Source organism: Sciurus vulgaris (genome assembly GCF_902686455.1).
Source record: "Sciurus vulgaris genome assembly, chromosome: 5".
NCBI lineage: Eukaryota > Metazoa > Chordata > Mammalia > Rodentia > Sciuridae > Sciurus > Sciurus vulgaris.
Window position 1 is genome coordinate 114,820,924 of NC_136465.1, and position 22,844 is coordinate 114,843,767.

A 22,844-nucleotide genomic window follows, 5' to 3' on the forward strand; every position below is an offset into this window, starting at 1 on the left:
TTCCTACCCCTCCCTTCCCTTCATTCCCCTTTATCTAACCCACTGAACTTCTATTCTTCCCTCCCTCTCCTCCCTTACTGTGAGTTAGCATCCGCTTATCAGAGAGAACATTCAAGTCATTTGTTTTTGTTTGTTTTTGGTGTAATTATGGATTCACAGTAAAAAAATATACTTGGTGTTTCAGTCCATTGCCATCATTAATCCTTTTAGTGCTTAAATTGTCCTGTGTGAAGCCAATGGGAGTTTTTCAGGTTGGTTTCCATGTCCTTTTGACAGGATCTCATTCTGCTTTGATAGCTTCCTTGTTTGCTGGGATCAGATGTCTCAGGCTTACCCTGTACTCACCTTGCAGCTGACATGGAATCAGTCATTTCTCCAAGTAGATCTGATTCCTTTTATAGGGAGAAAATATACATAAACTAGAATTTATTGGCTAGGGGTGCTCATTATCACTGAGCTTTTGTTGCTGCAAATCCCTTTTCAATGGACAGAGCTAAGGAAAATGTAAAAATGTATTAAAAATAGCAACAAATCAGAGCATTATACTGATATTTTCAACTTAAGTAAGAGATTATATGATAATTTTATACCTGCATATGCTTTCTCACAGTGAATAGCATGGCTCTGATTGACATTAACACATCACTTATTTGCTTTATCTTATAAAATACCTATGGTATTCTCAAAATAACAATACCAATGGAACCAGTAGAAATAAGTTTTCTAAATGTAGTTTATGATTTCTTTGTGGAAATATTTGTTCTAGAATATATCATAGTATAGATATAAATCTAAATTATATGTTTTTAAAGTCACCTGATGTAAAGTTTATCCCTGCGTGATTTCATTTGTTTTTCATTTTTTGAAAATGACTTTCTTGATCCTTTTGATATTTAAACCAGTATGTAAAGCATTTACATAGTTCCAAGTAAAACATGAGTAAGTCACATTCACAGAAGTCTTACTGCCATTCTTTTCTCCTTTCTCCACCCTGATCCTCCCTCCCACGATGGGTCCTCCTCTTCCTCCTCTTCTTCTTCCTCCTCCTTCTTTTGGTACTGGGGTTTAAACCCGGGGGCTCTTAAAATTTGAGCCACATCCCAAACCTTTTTAAGTATTTTATTTAGAGAGAAGGTCTCACTGAGTTGCTTAGGGCTTTACTAAATTGATGAGGCTGACTTTGAACTTAATATCTTCCTGTCTCAGCCTCCCGAGCTGCTGGGATTACAGGCATGTGCCACCTTACCTGGCTCTTCTTTGATTTTGGTCTTTCCTTGTGTTTTAAGAACAGTTCTATATGTCTATATTCTTCCTTTTGACTTACAATTCGGCATCCTATAAATGTTGTTCTGGAACTAGCTTATGCCTGGGTGTTTTGTGTGTGTGGCTCAAGATGAAGACCCTGATTTTCTGAGTTTGTATTCCACTAGGGGAAGTAGATGATCAACTGATGAACACATGAAAAATGAAACTATTGAGAAGTGTGCCTTAACTCTAATCACTCTGGGCTAGCAAAGTGAGGTTTGTTGAGTCATTGCAAGAAGGGGGACCACATACAGAGAAGCTTTGGGGCCTATCTCCATGGAAAGGGATAGACCTCTTAGGATTTGGAGGAAGGAAGGAGTTATAGAGAATTAATAATTAATTAAGTTATTTATGTCATGCTGGGATGAAATCCAGGACCTCCTGCATGTTAGATAAGTGCTTTAACACTGAGCTACATCTCCAACATTAGAAAAGATTGAAATGAAGTTTTGATGGTGTATTAGTCAGTTTTCCATGATTGTGACAAAATGCCAGAGAAAATCAGCTTAATAGGAGATAAGATTTATTTTGGCTCACAGTTTTCAGTCAAATGTTTTAGCCCATGGCTCCTTGGCCCCATTGCCTTTGAGCCTGTGGTGAAGCAGCACAAAATGGTAAGGAACATGTGCCAGAGCAGTTACTTACCTCATGGTGACTGTGAAGCAAAGAAAGGGACATGAGGAATTGGGATCCCAATATCCCCTTCAAGGGCACGCACTCAGTGGCCTACCTTCCTTTCACTAGCCCCGACCTCTTAAAGGTTCCACTATCCAATAGCACCACAGGCTGCTGATGGAGCCTTTAAAGCATGGACCTTTGGGGGATATTTCAGATCCAAACTTTTGTAGGTAGTCTCAAAGCAAAGCAGAGCTGTGTGTAAGGAGGCCAATAGCAACACTAAAATACAGAGTGAACTCATGGTCCCGTTTCTTGGAAACAATGAAGTTGAGCTAGATGTGGATGTACAGAGTCTACCTGAAACTCCAGCTGGGCTGGACATCGAAGCTGTCTCTGTGTCAGTTACTTAGGCCCTCTAGGCCTTGCTGGGCTATTTCATTTCCTACTTGACATAACTTCAGTCAAATTCCTAATGGTCTATAGTTTTAGAGGGCAAAGTTTCTCAATGAGTAAGAGAGGAGTAGTCATTAAAGAAGGGGGTTTATGATTCCTTGCTGCTGTAACTTGCCCTTGAGAAAATGTGATTTTCTGCTAATGTTTCTTCCGTGACAAACGGCAGAGTGATCTTTCACAGCCCAAGCCATTTTTTCCAAAGTCTCTGAAAATGCTATGAAGTAAAACAATTAGGCAAAGGCAAGAAGAGTTAGAAAGACAGGGTGAAGGAAAACTTTCATGAGCATCCAGATGTATTCTAGAAGTTTTCAAAACAGAAGCAAAAATAAGTCCTTTATGAAGTGACAGGGTTAGGGGGCTGATATCAGATGACAGTGGCCTTAAAGAAAGAGCTTATGAGGAGCTTGAGGTGGCTGGAGAACACGAAACGCTGGGGGACATGCGGCGTCCACAGGGGCACCCCTCAAAGAATCACGAGAGGGAGAATTTTCCTTCTTCTCTCTGCTTTCTAACACTGAAGAAGGAGCTCGAGGCTAGATAGAGCCACAGTTCCTGGATCTTAGACGCTCAACCTCTTTCAGTGAAAGATGAGCCTGAACCTCCATCAGACGTCAGAGTGTGTTCGGTTTGGGGCAGTGGAGTGTGGGAGGGGGAGCTCCTGGGAGAAGGAGAGCTCCCGGGTCCTGGCTACTGGGTGGGACCCCTTCTATGGCACTTAGGGTCCCACAGCAAGCACAGTGCTTTCTGATTAAGACTAAGATCGCTAGAGAAGTATTGGAAGGTCAAAGGAACAAAAGCTTGGAGGTATCCAAAGACTTGAGCAGAAAACTTTTGCCAAAGAGATGAAGAGACGGGGGTCCAGCAAGTGATGACACCATGGAGAAGGTGAAGGGACTGCTGGGCAGGAGCCAGGGTGAAAGGGATACAGCTACTGCCAGAGACAACACCACAATCCCCTTTCCCTCCCATCCTTTGATCTACTGCCAGCTTTTCTTAAGGCCAACTATAACTAACAGTCAGCCAACAAGGAAGTCTGCGGGGCTGGCTCCTGAGACATGGAGCAGCCTGCTCTTAGCAATCTTTGAAGCATTCTCCCCTCTGAGGGGGCTGCACCTGCCCTCACCCTGAGACTAATTCCATGCCTGGGTGGCTGGAGTTCACCTTGGACCATTCGCAGTAATCGAGCCTCATCACAAAAAATTCAGGTTAAGGTGAACTTTAGACATGTCCTCTGACTAGCAAAAAGTTCTTATTAAAAAGATGCATTTGCTATCTTTTTTAGGCTTATGGACTCTGTACCAAAAAAAAAAAAAAAAAAAAAAAGAAAAAGAAAAAGAAAAAGAAAAGAAAAAGAAAAAAAAAAAAAGAAAAAAAAAAAAAAAAAGGGCAATAAACTAGCATCCTTTGGAATCAATCAAATATCTGACCAGTCTTGGTATTCAGTCATCCTTCCTGACCTCAAAAGCTGTCTATGCTATTGCATTCTTATTTACTTATTAATATTGTATTCTTTTCTGGGGGGGGGGGGCGGGGGTGCTGGGGATCGAACCCAGGGCCTTGTGCGTACAAGGCAAGCACTTTACTGACTGAGCTATATCCCCATCCCCTTGTATTCTTATTTAATATTAATTTCTTCTTATTTAGTTCCCAGGGCCTGGAGGAATGCAGTCCAAGTGTTATTGTTGTTGTTGTTTCTTTCTCATGGGCCTTAAATCTATGTTTAAAAAAATTTTGTTTTTAACATGGTCTCTCACTGTGTTGCCCAGACTGGCCTCAAACTCATGATCCTCCTGCCTCAGCCTCCAAGTAACTGGATTACAGGTGTGCGCCACCACACCCAGCTTGATGGGCTTAGGACCCTTTCTCTTTGATACGTTGCATCTCAAACATTCCTAAAATTAAAACATTGTCAGGGGAACTATTCTCTCTCTATATATGGAGATATACATACATACATATATATATATATATATATATATGGATATATATATATACACATATATATCTTTCTAGGGATGTTTCTAATAACTTTTGAATACATGCTCAACATTTAAAAATTCAGAAAGTACATAAATTCAGAAAGTCTCAAAGACTTGGTGACTTGGGCCTGTACCAACCTGAGATAAGTACTATTACTATCATTTTATCATATATTCTTATATTTTTCAATTCTTTTTGCTCTCTCTTTTCTTCCCTTCCTCCTTCCCTCACTAGTAATTTTGTGATTTTATACAAAATTAATGTTAGTTAAAAATGCAGATGGCACTTTGAGCTCCCACCTTAGGAACATTTTAAACAAACTTTTTTATTTGGGGATAGATTTAGACAGAAAAACTGTGATGATAGTACAGAGAGGTCCTCCACACCCCACGCCCAGCTTGCCCTTTGGTACTTCACATTTGTGTGGCACATTAGTCACAATTAAAGTGCCAATGTAACATATTATTAACTAGTCAATACTTCAGTCACCTTTTTTCTTAGTTTTTAACCAATATCCTTTTTGTGTTCCAGAATCCCATCAAGATACTACGTAGTACACATGTCATATGTCTCCTTCACCTCTCTTGACTGAGAGTTTGTCAGATTTTCCTTGTTTTGATGACCTTGAACATTTTGGAGAACACTGACCAAGTCTTTTGTAGAATCTCAACTGGGCTCTGGTGTTATTCTCCTGAAGAGTCTGGGGTTGTGGAGTTCTGAGGGAGGACCACAGAGGTAGAGTTCCATTCTCATCAACCCATCACCAAGGGTGCATGCCGTCCCTGTGACTTGTCACTACTGGTGTGAGCCTTGATGGCCTAGCTAGGTAGTTGTCAGACTTCCTTACTGGGAAGTTACTCTTTTACCTTCCCTCCATACTGTCACCTTGGGAAGTCATCATCACAACCACACTTAAGGAGGAGGGAGGAAGAGTTCTATCCCCCCTCGCGGAAGGAGAAGTACTTACATAAACTATTTACAATTCCTCCAAATGAGAGCTGCCTATCTTCTCTCATTGACCTAGTCCATCATTTATTTATATCCACATGGGCTCATGAGCATTTATTTATTTTGTACTTTGGATCATATTCCTGTCTATTTATTTAAAGATATATTGTTCCTATTGAGCCATTGGGAACTCTGTCAGTTGGGTTTTTTGTTTGTTTCTTTTCTTTTTAAAATTTTCTTACTTTCTGACATGGCTAAATGCTCTCAGATTGTCTTGTTTATTTCCTGTCCCAGTCTCAAAATTAGTAATTTCTGCAAGGGATCCTTGCTCTTAGTAGAATTCCTTAGGATTCATCAGAGAAACAGAACCAACAGGACATAAATATATAGAGCTTTACTTTAAGGTATTGGCTCATGTGATTATGGAGGTGGGAAAATCCAACATCTGCAGAACTGATATGCCCATTTGCATCTGACAGCCTGGCACTGCTACAGAACCAGGAAGACCTAATGTCCCATTTCAAAGACCCATGAGCAGAAGTCTTCTCTCTTACTCAAAGGATAGTCAGCCTTTTGTTCTAATCAGGATTTTAACCAATGAGGGATGAGGCCCACTTACACTAGGGAAGGCAATCTGCTTTACTTGATCTACTGATTCAAATGTTAATCTCATCCAAAAACATCTTTGCAGAAATTCACAGATTAATATTTGACCAAATATCTGGGCACTCAGTTGCCCAATTAAGTTGACATAAAATTAACCATCACACTAATATTGGTCAATAAATAGTATTAAAAGTCAAGATCTAGGCACTGGATATGTTCATTGGTATTGGGGCATCATTGCTTCTAGGCCCTGTTAGGTGACAGAGCAAGAAATACATGTATATATGCTAGTTTGTTCATATATATATACACACATGCACACATATATATATATGTGTGTACACACACACACACACACACACACACACACAGTATATACAGACTGGCTCCAAGAACCTTCCATCCATTTACTTAATTGTTCTATTTCACAATATGTGTTATGATGGTTAATTTTATGTGTCAACTTGAAAGGACCACAGGTTGCCCAGATATTTGGTGAAACATTATTCTGGGTGTGTCTGGGAATGTGTTTCTGTTAGAGATTAACATTTGAAATGGTAGACTGAGTACAGCAAATTGCCTTCCCTCACTAATGTGAGTGGGTCTCATCAAATAGTTGAAGGTCTGAATAGAATAAAAAGGCTGAGTCACAGGGCATTCCCCAGGCCTGGCTACCTTTGAGCTGGAGCATTGTTTTTTCCAGCCTATGAACTCAAAACATTGGCCTTCCAATTTGCTGATTGCGGATCTTGAGACTGTCAACCTCCAAAATCACATTGCTTAAAAAATTTTTAATAATAGATCTGTCTCTGTATCTCTCTGTCTCTGTCTCTCTGTCTCTCAGTTACATATGTACATATGTAGATAGATAGATGGATAGATTTAGTCTGTTTCTCTGGAGAACACTGACAAGGACGCCTGTACTGTATGTTCAGAATTCTTAGGCCATATCCCCATGGGATCAATGTTATCAACTAGAATACAATGTTTTTGTGGAGTTCCTTTTGACTATAGGCTTACAGATGTCACTCATTTCCAAAGTTCCTTAAGTCAGCCTTTTCTCTTCCTTTTTTCTCTCATCCGCCTTTGGTGGGGTTATTTCATGCATTCATAATGCAGTTAAATTCTTTTGTCATATTGTGCATTCTGTTGTGGAATGTTTCAAATTTGTAAATTTTTAAAAATTCCATACATTAAGGTTTATGCTATAAAATTCTATGGGTTTCGAGAAAAACGCAGTCTAAGAATTTCACCACTACAAAATCCTAGGTGAGCATTTTATTGCTCTAAAAATGCCCTGCCACCTTACAAAGATATTTTGCCTGTTCATATAAGCTTTAGTTTGTTAGTACTTACAAAAGAGCTTACTAAGATTTAAATTGAGATTGTGTTCAATCTATACATCAAGTCAGAAAGACTTGATAGCTTAATAATATCAAGTCTTCCAAACTGTAAGTATGGAATATCTCTTCATTTAAATCTTTGATTTCTTTCATTGGTATTTCATCATTATTTCAGCTACAGAGTCTCTACATAGTTTGTCAGTTTATATCTAAGAACTTAAGCTTAATCTTCTGGTGATGTGAATAATATTTATTTTTCAGTTTTTCATTATAAGTATATGAGAAAGTATTTTTTACAGTAATCTTGTATCCTACCACTTTGCTGTCTTTGATTACTAGTTCTAGGAAAGTTTTGATATATTCTTTGGACTTTCTATATGGACTATAATATCATATGAGAATAAAATAGCTTTATTTATTCCTAATACATATAATTTTATTGCTTTTTTTCATATCATTGTTCGAGTTAGCCTTGCAGTACAATGCGAATAACCAGAGGTAGTGAAAAATACTTGTCTTTTCAATTTTAGGGGATAAGGATTCAATCTTTTACCCTTAAGAATCTTGCTAATTCTAGAACTTTGATATTCTTTACCAAGTTGAGTAAGTTACACTCTATTCCTTATTTGCTGAGAGATTCATTTATTTACTTTACCCTGAATATGTGCTGGATTATGTCATATATATTTTTCTGCTTTAATTGATGTGATCATATGACTTCTCTTTAGTACTTCCCAGTCGCAAATTGTATTGATTTCCTTTGAATGTTAAGCTAGTCTTGAATATTAAGAATAAATCCTGGATGGCGGCCTAGAGGGTGGCTGCATTACGTGTTGCTCCAGAACTCAGGATTCAAGAGAGGAGATATTGAGACGCTTGGGACCAACTCAAAGCAGCCGGGTGACTCTCACCCCCTGGGGGGGCATCCCGGATGGGACGGGGGTCCCGGAACGCAGGAAACTTTGTGAAGTAGAACTGCCGGCGAGACGCCCCTCCCCCCGCTGGAGCGCCATAGAGGAGGCCGCTCGGCACAGCGCTGGGACTCGGAGCAGCCACTGGGGCTCCGGCGGCTGCCCGGGGGAGGAGTGGCGGGGAGAACTGTGTGGACTCAGGACACCGGGGCCTGCCCTGAGGAGGAGGAGAGGAGCGTGGCCACTTGGATTCGGAGAGACTGCGCCAGAGCTGCAGGCGGTTGCCAGAGGAGAAGCCGCGCGGCGAGCTGTTTGGAATCAGAACGACGCTTCTGAACACCGGGGCCTGCCCTGAGGACGAGGAGGAAGAGGAGCGGCCGCTTGGATTCGGGTGACTACACGGGAACTATAGGCGGTTGCCAGAGAAGGGGCTGCGTGGCGAGCTGTTTGGACCCGGACCACTTCTGAACCCCGGGGCCTGCCCGGAGGAGTAGGAGAAGGAGGAGAAGGAGCGCGGCGGGTCCTTTGGACTCGCAGTGACTGCATTAGCGCTCCAGGCGGCTGCTCAGAGGAGAAGGCGAGTGGTGAGTTGTTTGGTCTTAAAGTGACAGCTCCTGAACACAGGGGGGCTGCCTGGAGGAGAAGCGTGGTGGGACGCTTGGTCTTGAGGGGCCACACCAGAGCTCCGGGTGGTGCCCAGAGGACCCGTGCAGCGGGTCACGTGGATTCAGAGCCACTCAGAGGGACTACTCCTGAACACCCGGGGGGTTACCTGGAGAAGGAGGAGGAACGGGGAGGGTCACTTCGACTCGGAGTGATTGATTGCCCCGGGCTACGGGTGGTTGGTGGGAGGAGGAGGCACGAAGTGAGTTTCTTGGACTCCTAGTGACCGCACCGGCATACTGGGCGACTGTCTGGAGGAAGAGGCCTGTGGCGGGTCTCTGGGACTCAGAGCGATTGTTCGGGGCCACAGGTGGCTGCTCAGAGGAGGGGCCACGCAGCCAGGCGATTAGGTGCAGAGCAGGGTCCCAGGATCTAGGAGGCTTCTGGGTGGAAGAGCCGCACAGAGACAGGCTTAGGGCGGAGCGAAGGTTCCAGGCCTGTGGGCAAATTCTCTGAGGAGGGGCAGCCTAAGGAGATTCATCTGCGAAGGGTGAGGCTCCCAGGCCCAGGAGGTAGGGCCGGGCCCCTGGAAACTTTGCAGAGGAAGGCAGCCCAGCCCAGGCAGTAGCTGTAAATTGAGGGGAACCTCTAGGAGGAAACTGACCAGCCAGACCTCCCCACCGGGTGAGTCTTCCCTGCTGGGTGAGGTTTCCCACAAGGACGGTAAAACCAGAGACTCAGGCCCAAACAGGCCTTGCCTCAGCCCACAGCCTAGGTCCCCTTTGGATGACCATTGGTCAACAAGTGGAGGCACCTCTGCCCACTAGCAGGGAATATACCCCACCTGAAGGCCACCACTCCTAGAGAGGCAGCTTCCTTGTGGAGCACCGCATTATCAACCTCCTCCAAGACTTCAGCCTACTGAAGGCTAAGAGGGGATATATATAGAAATCTTCAGGGTCATTGTAAATCAACAGAGGAAATCTGCAATATCTCAGCGGTCCACTGATATCTGAACAACATGAGAAAACAAGGAAAGAAAATGCTGCAAACAAATCTAGATGTTACATCAATAAAACCCAATGACAGCATGGCAGAAGAAATGACAGAAAAGGAGTTCAGAATGTACATAATTAAAATGATCAGAGAAGCAAACGAGGAGATGAAAGAGCAAATGCAAGCATTGAATGATGAGATGAAAGAGCAAATGCAAGCATTGATTGATCGCACCAATCGACAGTTAAAAGAGCAAATACAGGAAGCAAAAGATCATTTCAATAAAGAGTTAGAGATATTGAAAAAAAACCAAACAGAAATCCTTGACATGAAGGAAACAATAAACCAAATTAAGAACTCCATAGAAAGCATATCCAATAGGATAGAACACCTGGAAGACAGAACCTCAGACATTGAAGACAAAATATTTAACCTTGAAAACAAAGCTGAACAAACAGAGAAGATGGTAAGAAATCATGAACAGAATCTACAAGAACTATGGGATATCATGAAAAGGCCAAATTTAAGAATTATTGGGATTGAGGAAGGCCTAGAGAAACAAGCCAAAGGAATGAACAACCTATTCAATGAAATAATATCAGAAAATTTCCCAAATCTGAAGAATGAAATGGAAAATCAAGTTCAAGAGGCTTACAGGACTCCAAATACACAAAATTACAACAGACCCACACCAAGGCACATTATAATGAAAATACCTAACATACAAAATAAAGACAGAATTTTAAAGGCTGTGAGAGAAAAGAACCAAATTACATTCAGGGGGAAACCAATATGGATATCAGCAGATTTTTCAATCCAGACCCTAAAAGCTAGAAGGGCCTGGAACAACATTTTTCAAGCCCTGAAAGAAAATGGATGCCAACCAAGAATCTTATACCCAGCAAAACTTACCTTCAAATTTGACGATGAAATCAAATCCTTCCATGATAAACAAAAGCTAAAAGAATTTACAAAAAGAAAGCCAGCATTACAGAACATTCTCAACAAAATATTCCATGAGGAAGAGATGAAAAACAAAGAAGCAAATCAGCAAAGGGAGGAATTATCCTAAAGGAATTGTCAAATAAAGGAGGAAACAAGTTGTGTCAAACAAATAAATAAACAAAATTTTAAAAATGAACCAAATGACCGGGAAACCAAATCATTTCTCTATAATAACCCTGAACGTTAATGGCCTGAATTCATCAATCAAAAGACACAGACTGACAGACTGGATTAAAAAGAAAGATCCAACAATATGTTGCCTGCAAGAGACTCACCTCATAGAAAAAGATACCCATAGATTAAAGGTGAAAGGATGGGGAAAAACATACCATGCACATGGACTCAGCAAAAAAGCTGGAGTATCCATCCTCATTTCCGATAATGTGGACTTCAAGCCAAAGTTAGTCAGAAGGGATAAAGAAGGTCATTTCATACTGCTTAAGGGAAGCATAAATCAGCAAGATATAACAATCATAAACATCTATGCCCCAAACAGTGGCTCATCTATGTATGTCAAACAAATCCTTCTCAATTTCAGAAACCAAATAGACCACAACACAATAATACTAGGTGATTTTAACACGCCGCTCTCACCACTGGACAGATCTTCCAGACAAAAATTGAGCAAAGAAACCATAGATCTCAACAACACAATCAATAATTTAGACTTAACGGACATTTATAGAATATTCCATCCAACCAAGAGTGAATACACTTTCTTCTCAGCAGCACATGGATCCTTCTCTAAAATAGACCATATATTATGCCACAAAGCTAATGTTAGCAAATACAAGAAGATAGAGACACTAGCATGTATTCTATCAGATCATAATGGATTGAAGTTAGAAATAAATGAAAGAGTAAAACACAGAAACTATTCCAACATCTGGAGATTAAACAATATGCTATTATATGATGAATGGATAACAGAAGATATTAGGAAGGAAATTAAAAAATTCTTAGAGGTAAATGAGAACAAAGAAACATCATATCAAAACCTCTGGGACACTATGAAAGCAGTACTTAGAGGGAAATTTATTTCATGGAGCGCATTTAATAAAAGAAGTAAAACTCAACAAATAAACAACCTAACACTACAGCTCAAAGCCTTAGAAAAAGAAGAACAGAACAGCACCAAAAGTAGTAGAAGACAGGAAATTGTTAAACTCAGAGCTGAAATCAATGAAATTGAAACAAAAGAAACAATACAAAAAATTGACAAAATAAATAGTTGGTTCTTCGAAAAAATAAACAAAATTGATAAACCTTTAGCCACACTAACAAAGAGAAGACGAGAGAAAACCCAAATCACTAAAATTCGGAATGAACAAGGAAATATCACTACAGACAGGATGGAAATACAAAACATAATTAGAAGCTATTTTGAAAATCTATACTCCAACAAAATAGAAAATTTCGAAGACATCAACAGGTTTCTAGAGACATATGAATTGCCTAAACTGAATGAGGAGGACATAAACAATTTAAATAGACCAATTTCAAGTACTGAAATAGAAGAAGTCATCAAAAGCCTACCAACAAAGAAAAGTCCGGGACCAGATGGGTTCTCAGCCGAGTTCTACAAAACCTTTAAGGAAGAGCTCATTCCAATACTTCTCAAAGTATTCCATAAAATAGAAGAGGAGGGAACCCTCCCAAACTCATTCTATGAAGCCAATATCACACTGATACCTAAACCAGACAGAGACTCATCAAGGAAAGAAAATTTCAGACCAATATCCTTAATGAACATCGACGCAAAAATTCTCAACAAAATTTTAGCAAATCGCATACAAAAACATATTAAAAAGATAGTGCACCATGATCAAGTGGGTTTCATCCCAGGGATGCAAGGTTGGTTCAACATCAGGAAATCAATAAACGTAATTCACCATATTAATAGACTTAAAGTCAAGAATCACATGATTATTTCAATAGATGCAGAAAAAGCATTTGATAAAATACAGCACCCCTTCATGCTCAAAACACTAGAAAAAATAGGGATAGTGGGAACATTCCTTAATATTGTAAAGGCCATTTATGCTAAGCCCATGGCTAATATCATTCTAAATGGTGAAAAACTGAAAGCATTCCCCCTAAAAACTGGAACAAGGCAGGGATGCCCTCTTTCACCACTTCTATTCAACATCGTTCTTGAGACTCTGGCCAGAGCAATTAGACAAACCAAAGAAATTAAAGGGATACGAATTGGAAAAGAAGAACTCAAACTATCCCTGTTCGCTGATGACATGATTATATATTTAGAGGAACCTGGAAATTCCACCAGAAAACTCTTAGAACTCATAAGTGATTTCAGTAAAGTAGCAGGTTACAAGATCAATGCCCATAAATCCAACGCATTTTTATACATAAGTGATGAATCTTCAGAAAGAGAAATTAGGAAAACTACCCCATTCACAATAGCCTCGAAAAAAATAAAATACTTGGGAATCAATCTCACAAAAGAGGTGAAAGACCTCTACAATGAGAACTATACAACACTAAAGAAAGAAATTAAAGAACAACTTAGAAGATGGAAAGATCTTCCATGTTCTTGGATAGGAAGAATTAATATTGTCAAAATGGCCATACTACCTAAAGTGCTATACAGATTCAATGCAATTCCAATTAAAATCCCAATGACGTACCTTACAGAAATAGAGCAGGCAATTATGAAATTCATCTGGAAGAATAAGAAACCCAGAATAGCTAAAGCAATCCTTAGCAGGAAGAGTGAAACAGGGGGTATTGCAATACCAGATCTTCAACTCTACTACAAAGCAATAGTAACAAAAACGGCATGGTATTGGTACCAAAATAGAAAGGTAGATCAATGGTACAGAATAGAGGACACGGACACAAACCCAAATAAATACAATTTTCTCATACTAGACAAAGGGGCCAAAAATATGCAATGGAGAAAAGATAGCCTCTTCAACAAATGGTGCTGGGAGAATTGGAAATCCATATGCAACAGAATGAAACTAAACCCATATCTCTCACCATGCACGAAACTAAACTCAAAATGGATTAAGGACCTCGGAATCAGACCAGAGACCCTGCAGATTATAGAAGAAAAAGTAGGTCCAAATCTTCATCTTGTTGGTCTAGGACCAGACTTCCTTAACAGGACTCCCATAGCACAAGAAATAAAAGCTAGAATCAACCACTGGGATAGATTCAAACTAAAAAGCTTTCTCTCAGCAAAGGAAACTATCAGCAATGCGAAGAAAGAGCCTACAGAGTGGGAGAATATCTTTGCCAATCATACTTCAGATAGAGCACTAATCTCCAGAATCTATAAAGAACTCAAAAAGCTCTACTCCAAGAATTCAAACAGTCCAGTCAACAAATGGGCTAAGGAAATGAATAGACACTTCACAGAAGAAGATCTACAAGCAATCAACAAACATATGGAAAAATGTTCAACATCTCTAGTAATAAGAGAAATGCAAATCAAAACCACCCTAAGGTTCCATCTCACCCCAATTAGAATGGCGATTATCAAGAATACGAGCAACAACAGGTGTTGGCGAGGATGTGGGGAGAAAGGTACACTCATACACTGCTGGTGGGGCTGCAAATTAGTGCAGCCACTATGGAAAGCAGTGTGGAGATTCCTTAGAAAACTTGGAATGGAACCACCATTTGACCCAGCTCTCCCACTCCTTGGCCTATACCCAAAGGACTTAAAATCAGCATACTACAGAGATACAGCCACATCAATGTTCATAGCTGCTCAATTCACAATAGCCAGACTGTGGAACCAACCTAGATGCCCTTCAATTGATGAGTGGATAAAGAAACTGTGGTATATATATACAATGGAATATTACTCAGCCATAAAGAATGATAAAATTATGACATTTGCAGGCAAATGGATGAAATTGGAGAATATCATGCTAAGTGAGATAAGCCAATCTCAAAAAGCCAAAGGACGAATGATATCGCTAATAAGTGGAGGTTGACACATAATGGGGGGGAGGGAAGGGTTAGAGTTAGGGTTAGGGAGGGGGGCAAGTATGGAGGAAGGAACTACTGTATAGAGGGTAAAGAGGGGTGGGAGGGGTGGGGGGAAGGGGGAAAAAATAACAGAATGAATCAAACAACATTGCTCTATGTAAATTTATGATTACACAAATGGTATGCCTTACGCCATGTACAAACAGAGAAACAACATGTATCCCATTTGTTTACAATAAAAAAAAAAAAGATCAAAAAAAAAAAAAAAAGAATAAATCCTGCTTCATCATGGTGCATAATTATTTATATACTTGGTAGGTTTTAATCTGGCCCTATTTTGTTGAGCATTTTCTTAATAACATGTATTGATCTGTAGTATTCCTTTCTTAAAATGTCTTTACATGGTTTTGGTGTCAGAATGATGTGTTACTGTGTAGAATGAATCACAGTTTTCTCTCTGCTTCTAATTCCTGGGAGAAGTTGTAAAGAATTTGTGTCATTTCAATAGTAAATGTTAACCAATGAAAATATTGGTCCTGGTGTTTTCATTTTAGGCTATATATTATTGATTTAATTTCCTTAATAGGAGTATGGGTATTCTGATTATTTTTCCCTATATGAATTTTAGCAATCTGTAACTTTTAAGCATTTGGTATATTTCATCAAAGTTACCAAATTTACTGCTATAGAGTTACTTGTAATTTTCCTTTATTATATTTAAAATGTCCATATACCTTAAGATTTTAACTTGGCTTAAAATACACACACACACACACACACACACACACACACACACACACACATGCACACACACTGACTTTTAGTATATATTACTATATGTCTTCTTTCTGTATATAGTCATATCCTAGATAATTCTCCTTGTCATTTATTTTCCTTTCCACTATGCCTCTTGGATACGTAATAGTATGTGTAGAGAGTGGGTTTAAATCAGTTTAGGGGAGTCTGAGCAGAAAGTGAAGAGGTGCCACTGTGAGAAGCTGCCCATGTTGCTGGGGGGATGATTAGAAGTGAACACAGAAAGATACTGGTAGAGCAGGATCCAGAAATACTTTCTATAAATTAATTGATCCAAGAAAATGTCTCTAGAGATGTGAGAGCCAAAATGTTAGGGAGACAATTATCACTTGTGGTTAAAACAGGAACTGATACAGCCCTAGGAAAGCACAAGCTGACTGACCAACCCACTGTATACTGAGTATTCCGTTACTTGTTCATGTATGTCAAACTAAGCTAGCTCATTCCTGAGACAGGAGTGGGACCCTCTCTTCTGAGTAATAGGACATGGTTTCTTTGAGTCTCTGAAAAGCTTAGGGTATGAGAATAAAGGAATTTACCTTCTTGTTTTGCCTTTGCATTTCAAGAAATAAACATCAGAGTGTGTTCCTGATTCTTTGGACCCTTAATTTGACCAGCTCTAATGCCTCTAGTTTTCTCCATTTGTGAAGATTGTTGTGCTGCATGTATGTACACCTTTCTACATTTGCATTGTTTCCTCAGGATACATAATTTTATCTCAGAATAATTTCATCTCAGATGTATGCTCACTTTAATTACACTTGATAATTAAATTGTTGTCAGACAAGTTTTTGGGGGCATAAGACATTTCTAAGTATAAATATTTATTCTAGAAATGTCTATTCTCTTGTCAAAAGACTTTAGCTGTAATTGGCCAGAAATGTTTCTCTAGTTGGGCATTTAGACTAGACACTGGAATAGAAGGAGGAAGATCTCAGAGGCCAAGGCATTCCCTGATTTGGACAGATACAACACAGTACAGCTCAGCATGGTGGTGTACACCTGCAACCCCAACTACTCCTGAGGCTGAGCAGAAGCATTGCAAATTCAAGGCCAGCCTGGGCAATTCAGTGAGACCCTGTTTCAAAATAACATGAAAATTTCTAGGCGCAATGGTGCACAACTGTAATTCCAGTGGCTTGGGAGGCTAAGGCAGGAGGATCTTAAGTTCGAAGTCAGCCTCAGCAATTTGGGGAGGCCCTAAGCAACTTAGTGAGAACTTGTCTCAAAATGAAAAATAAAAAGGGCTGGTGATGTGGCTCACTGATAGAGCACCCCTGGATTTAATCTCTAGTAACAATCAATTGAATTTTTAAAAAAGGGTTGGAGATGCAGCTCCATGGTAGAGCACTCCTGGGTTCCATTTTCATTGTTGCAAAAACATAAACAAAAGCAAAAAACCAGAGAACAGTCGACCATTCATATTTGAGTATTCCATATCTATTCTATATCTGAGGGCTTCACATCTGTGCATTCAATCAACAATGCATAGAAAAAATTTGGAAAGATATTTTCTTGTCATTACATTCCTAAACACTAATGTCATCTTAGATACTATAATGTAGATATGATTGGAAGTATACAGGAAAGTGTGGGAAGAATATCTACAAATCCTATGCCTTTCAATGTAAAGCACTTGAGCATCTGTAGATTTTGGTAGCTGTGAAGGGTAATGGAACAAATACCCTATGAATACTGAGAGACAACTGATAGACCAGACACCTCCCAATCTACTGCCCCAAAACATAGATGGACCTTGGTCTATGAAGGAACCCTGAAACTCAGGGTGCCATGGTGCTGTTTGTTGACTCCATCTAAAGGAGGGAAGTGGACATTGGCATTTGAATTTTTCCTTTAAAGATGAAAATGCATCTGTCCATTAAAAGGCTAAACAAACATTAGTGACATGCATTATTTTAAAAATCTGCTTTATTTAGCAATTAAAGGAAAGAAAAGAGCAGAGAAATATCACAGTGATACAGATTCTGCACATCCCAGGACTCGTCACTAGGCTTCCAGTTATGTGAAGGAGGGGCTCAACACTTGTAGAATGTATTTGGGTCAAGGAAAATTAAAAGGAATCTGCCCTGTTTTTGACAAGGACCCAGGCAGAAATTTCTAGAATGAGAGGGACAGAGACAATCTTCTTGTAATGCTCAGCTTCAGAGATAAAACGAGGAAGGTAAGAGCTTCATAACTGAGTAACACAGTGAGACACCAGATGTGACTGAACCATGGTGTGAGGTCAGAGGTTGACATTCTGAAGGTGAGCCACTGGGGCTCAGAGGAGCAGGTGGAGACAGGAGCCAGGAGGGCAGGGGGCTTCCTCAGCTCCAGCGAGAGAGCAGACATGGAGGCAGAGGAGGAAAGGATCCTGAGCGCAAGGCTGTGCTCCAGAGGACGGTGGGAGCAGGAGCAGGGGAAGGACTTCAGTACTTGTAGCTCTTCCTGCTGGAGGTAGTGGTGGAGTATTTGATGGTGGAGCTGCTGCCGCCAGAGGAGCTGAGGCCACCACTGATGCCTCTGCCACTGCCAGAACTGAAGCCGCCTCCAACACCGTGACCACTGCTGCCTCCACCCAGGCCTCTGCCACTGCCAGAACTGAAGCCACCTCCGACACTGTGACCACTGCTGTAGGAGTAGCTGCTGCCTCCACCCAGACCGAAGCCACTGCCAGCACCACCAGCGCTGCCATAGCCGCTGGAGACAGTGGACTGCACCACAGCTGTAGGGAGGGGACAAGGACACAGACACCATGAGCTCACTTGTCACATGAACCAGGTCACAAGGTCAAGGACTGGGAGGCAGACAAGAAAAGTACTTACAGATGTTGACTGGTCCAACGCCCTCGCCACTCAGCCTAGGAGGAGAGGAGCACAGGATGAGCCTCCAGAGCCCAAACCTGATTCTAGGGCAGGCTCCTCCTGGAGGTGCATGAAGGGCCCCACCACATTCCAAGAGTCTCCTGACGGTCCCCATCTCTGCTGCTCCACCACCCCCTGCTCAGGGCCAGGACCCCCACATGTGCTCTGAGGGGTGCATCACCCACCTGCACTCCTCGCCCTCCAGCAGCTTCCTGTAGGTGGCGATCTCCACGTCCAGGGCCAGCTTGACGTTCATGAGCTCCTGGTACTCCTTCAGCAGCCTGGCCATGTCCTGCTTGGCCTTCTGCAGGGCGTCCTCCAGCCCTTCCAGCTTGCTCTTGGCATCCTTGAGGGCCATCTCCCCACGCTGCTCCGCATCCGCAATGGCGGCCTGCAGGCTGGCGCACTGCAAGGAGAAAGCAACCAAATGACTTGGGTCTGGTCGTCCGCAGAGCCTCCTCCCTGGCTCTTCCTTCACAGTGCAGAGCCCAGGAGGCTGGGATGCATGGAAAACCAGCCCTGCCTCTGCCTCTGCACTGCACCTGCTTCTTGACGTGGTCGATCTCAGATCGGAGCCTCTGGATCATGCGGTTGATCTCAGCAATCTCTTGCTTGGTGTTGCGCAGGTCATCCCCATGTCTGCCTGCTGTCACCTGCAGCTCCTCGTACTGTCATCCATGGGCAGAGAGGGAGACAGAGAATACATGGGGTTTGACACGTGCATGATGATGTCTCACTTCTGAATCAGACAGGTAATGACCTCCACCTCTTGGCTTCTCCCCCTCAAGGAATTTTAGAAAAGGTGATGTTAAGAGATGCTGGACACTGTGGAACAGAGTGATAGAACGTCCCACTTAGGAACCCAGAGACTGCCTAGTTCTCTCAGAGACTGATGTTGTTCTGCTCTGTGTCTCTGAGAACCAGCACTGAGAGTGAAGCTAAAGCTAGAAGACTAGGTCCTTATCTATGGGAGCTTCCTCCTGCCTGGGGCTTCTGCTTCCTAGGCATGGGCATCCAATCTGAGAGAGTCAGCTCTAATCCTGTGGCTGTGAGAGGACCTGGGCCTCCTCTCAGTAATTGTCCAGTGGGTCAGGAACCTTCTGGAACTCCGAGTGTGGTTGGGGCATCCTCATGAGCTCCCTCCTCACTGCTCACCTTGGACTGGTACCAGGACTCAGCCTCAGCCCGGCTCCTCTGAGCAATCTCCTCATACTGGGCTTTGACTTCGGCGATGATGCTGTCCAGGTCCAGGCTGCGGTTGTTGTCCATGGACAGCACCACGGAAGTGTCTGAGATGTGGGTTTGCATCTGAGACAGTTCCTGCACAACACAAGGTCTAAGGTCATCTTTTCCTGGGCTGCTTACAGCGGTGCCCAAACAAAGGCCGTCCCCACCCTGCGGAGCCCATCTGAGTGAAGGCAAGGGGTGGGATGCTCACTGCCTCGTAGATGGCTCTGAGGAAGTTGATCTCGTCCGTGAGACTGTCCACCTTGGCTTGCAGTTCCACCTTATTCATGTAGGCAGCATCCACGTCCTGGGGAAAGAGAAGACAGTTTGGAGTCAGCGGAGCCCTCCTGCCCAGCGCCCCACTTGTCACCCTGGCAATGGATCTCTGGGATGGGATGGGCTGCAGGGTCATGTCTCTCCTTGAGCAAAGAAAGTTGAGCCCTGATGAATCAGCTCACCTTCTTCAGGGTCACAAACTCGTTCTCTGCTGCTGTGCGCTTGTTGATTTCATCTTCATATCTAGGATTAGAGGGTTGACACACATCTGAGCTAGTGGGTGGTTGAAGCTGAAAAGCATCCTGGGATCTAACTTTTTCCATAGATAGAAAATATCTATTTGTATCTTTCCTGCCACAGAGAGCCCAAAAGATACACAATTTTTCCTAATTTTGCTTTCCCTTGTTTATTGATACCTTACTTTTGTTTTATTTTATTTGCTCCTACCCTTTAATGTTGATTTTCATTTCAATGGACATATCGTGCTCAGTAATCATGCCACATCTAGACCTGTCACTCATTAGTTTCAAGGTGTGAGCACTGAGAACCTGACTGCATTCTTCTTTAACTTACTTTTTCTTATTGTCCTCCACCAGGTCCTGCATGCTCCTCAGTTCTGAGTCCAGGCGGCCTCTCTCCCCAAGAATGGAGTCCAGCTGCCTCCTGAGGTTGCTGATGTACTGCTCAAACAAAGGCTCCAGGTTCTGTCGCACTGTCTTGGTGCCCTGCTCCTGGAGCAGTGTCCACTTGGTGTCCAAGACCTTATTCTGCTGCTCCAAGAACCGCACCTGGAGGGGAGCAGAGTGTGAAGGAAGAAAAGTTTGCACTTCTTGTTTCTATGATCTACTCACTCTTGGGAATCACCTGCTGTCTCCTAAAACTTTTCCACATGCAGTGCCTTTCTGGGTCCCGGAGGGGAGGTCCAGAGCAAAGCACCCAACCTCATTCTTTTAGGAAGACAGCACCATCGTGCAGGGCACAGCTAGAACCTGGAACAGCTGGCTGGAGCTGCGTGTGGCCCGATGCTGAGGGCCAAGAAGGCACTCAGGCTGCCCCCAGGTGAACACATCTGCCTTCCTTTGCAACCACTCCAATTTCCTGAGGCACAGAGCTTGTCTCTCTCTCCAATAATAATAATCATGGGGCCCTTCCGGGATGACCTCTGAAGGGGAGAAATGAGGCTCTGCCTGCCAGTCTGCCTGTCTATGAAACTGGCCCAGAAATCCAGAACTCAGGAAGAAATGGAAACAACTGCAAACCATGAAGGTATTTGCACAGAGCCTGAAAAGTCTTCCATCTTCTTTTGGCATTGATTCTACACTCATAGTGGGTTTTTAGATAGAAATCCTATCTCACCTTGTCGATGAAGGAGGCGAACTTGTTGTTGAGGGTCTTGATCTGCTCCCGCTCCTCAGTCCTCACCCGCTGGATGGTGGGGTCGATTTGCAGGTTCAGAGGAGTGAGGAGATTCTGGTTGACGGTGACCTCTTGGATGCCTCCAGGGGGGCACACGGGGAAGCCAGGGCCCCCGTAGCCACCACCCAAGCCAGCTGCGCCGCCAAGCCCAAAGCCACCACCGGCTCCACCACCAAAACCAAATCCACTGCCGAAGCCAAAGCCGCCTCCAACTCTGCTGCCATATCCGCCGCCCATGGCGCAGCTGCCCCCTCCGATGGAGATCCTCTTGGACACTCCCGTGCCATACAGGCTCCTGCTGCCAAAACCAGCGCCTCCATACGCAGCCCCCATGCCGCCACTGCCCCTGGAGCGGCACATGGACACGCTGCTGAAGCCAGAGCGGCTCAGCCCGGGCACTCTGGCTGAGCTGGCGCTGAAGCCTCGGCGGCTGCTGCTGCTGCTCTGAATCCTCGTGGTGGACTTGCTGGACATGCTGCCTGGAGACGAGAAGGCTGGGCAAGGCGAGACAGGCTGCGGGGCAGAGCAGAGAGGAGCAGATGAAGGAGATGGGCTGGGGCAGAGGCTTATATGTGGTGCGAGTGGGCTGGGCTCAGGGCTGGAAGGTGAGCTTGCAGATTGGGAAGGGCCGGCTTTACAAACAGTGAGATCACACCTGGATTATTAGAAAAGTTATGAAATATCCAGATTGCATTTTTGGCTTCCTTTAGTCAGGGAAAATGCTTTTGCTTTGACTTGATCTCAGTACAATAAGGCAATTCTTATTTCACTGAAGCTGGGAGTTAGTCACTGTCTCAAACAAAGGTTCTCCATGTTATGCTTTTGTTTCAAAATGTTCTACCTGCTGTCTTCTTCCAAGTCTGATCCTTTCAACCCTCAGAAATATTGAGTGCTAAATGTCATCTTATGCTAATAATAAGTGTGCCATTTTCTTTCAATTATTTCAAATGCTAAACATATTTTTCTTTATATAAAATTTTAAACAGGTAGAAAATTTGAAGATCACATTAGTTCCCCCTGTACACCTGTCACTGAGGTTTAACAATTAGGATCTCGTGACCATAGCTCTTCTTCCAAACTTCCCTTCTATTCACCCACCAACCCTAAATTATATGAAAGCAATTCCTAGAAATCGTATTTCTTCAGTGGATAATGCAATGTTATATCTATATTTAAAAAATATATCCAAAATCATGATTATCACTTGAAGAAATACATTTTTTCATTATAAACACCAATTTACAGTATTCAATTTTCTAGTATCCTCATATTACATTTTTTAAAAATTTGGTTGTTCCAATCAGTCAAATAAACTTCATTTATATTTTATTTCAGTGCTATGTCTTAACTAAAATGCCTTTGAAATCATTAAATCTCCTACTATCTCCTTTTATCCTAATAATGTTATTTCTTAAGGAAATCATCGTCCAGTGTCGTCTTTCAGTGTTTGTGACTTTCTACTTGCACAATCCTGGTGTTTCATGAACCAGTGCTATGTCCTTTATCTTTCCTTA

The 22,844-nt window shown here is 42.4% G+C and overlaps 1 protein-coding gene across 2 annotated transcripts; it reads right to left on the reverse strand.

The window, feature by feature from the left end:
* Nucleotides 1-17,581: 17,581 nt before the first annotated feature.
* On the reverse strand, nucleotides 17,582-21,836 carry LOC306661727 (keratin, type II cytoskeletal 6A). 2 transcript variants are annotated; one of them, XM_079140875.1, is made up of 10 exons: nucleotides 21,271-21,835; nucleotides 20,488-20,702; nucleotides 20,097-20,157; nucleotides 19,850-19,945; nucleotides 19,567-19,731; nucleotides 18,954-19,079; nucleotides 18,597-18,817; nucleotides 18,373-18,407; nucleotides 18,159-18,272; nucleotides 17,585-18,095 (listed from the first exon to the last, which is right to left on the reverse strand). In XM_079140875.1, the coding sequence occupies exons 1-10, from the start codon at nucleotides 21,802-21,804 to the stop codon at nucleotides 17,977-17,979; spliced, it is 1,686 nt and encodes a 561-aa protein (XP_078997001.1). In that variant the 5' UTR covers nucleotides 21,805-21,835; the 3' UTR covers nucleotides 17,585-17,976. The 2 variants fall into 2 exon arrangements, with proteins under 2 accessions (XP_078997000.1, XP_078997001.1); XM_079140874.1 differs by having other exon boundaries at nucleotides 17,582-18,272; nucleotides 21,271-21,836.
* Between the last annotated feature and the right edge of the window lie 1,008 nt (nucleotides 21,837-22,844).

Coding starts and splice junctions, on each gene's coding strand:
- LOC306661727 (XM_079140874.1), bottom strand. CDS start 21,804: ATGTCCAGCAAGTCCACCACGAGGATTCAGAGCAGCAGCAGCAGCCGC. Junction 20,158..20,487: donor GTGGAGGACAATAAGAAAAA/GTAAGTTAAAGA, acceptor CTCTAATCCTAG/ATATGAAGATGAAATCAACA. Junction 18,273..18,372: donor CGTTGGACCAGTCAACATCT/GTAAGTACTTTT, acceptor CCCTCCCTACAG/CTGTGGTGCAGTCCACTGTC.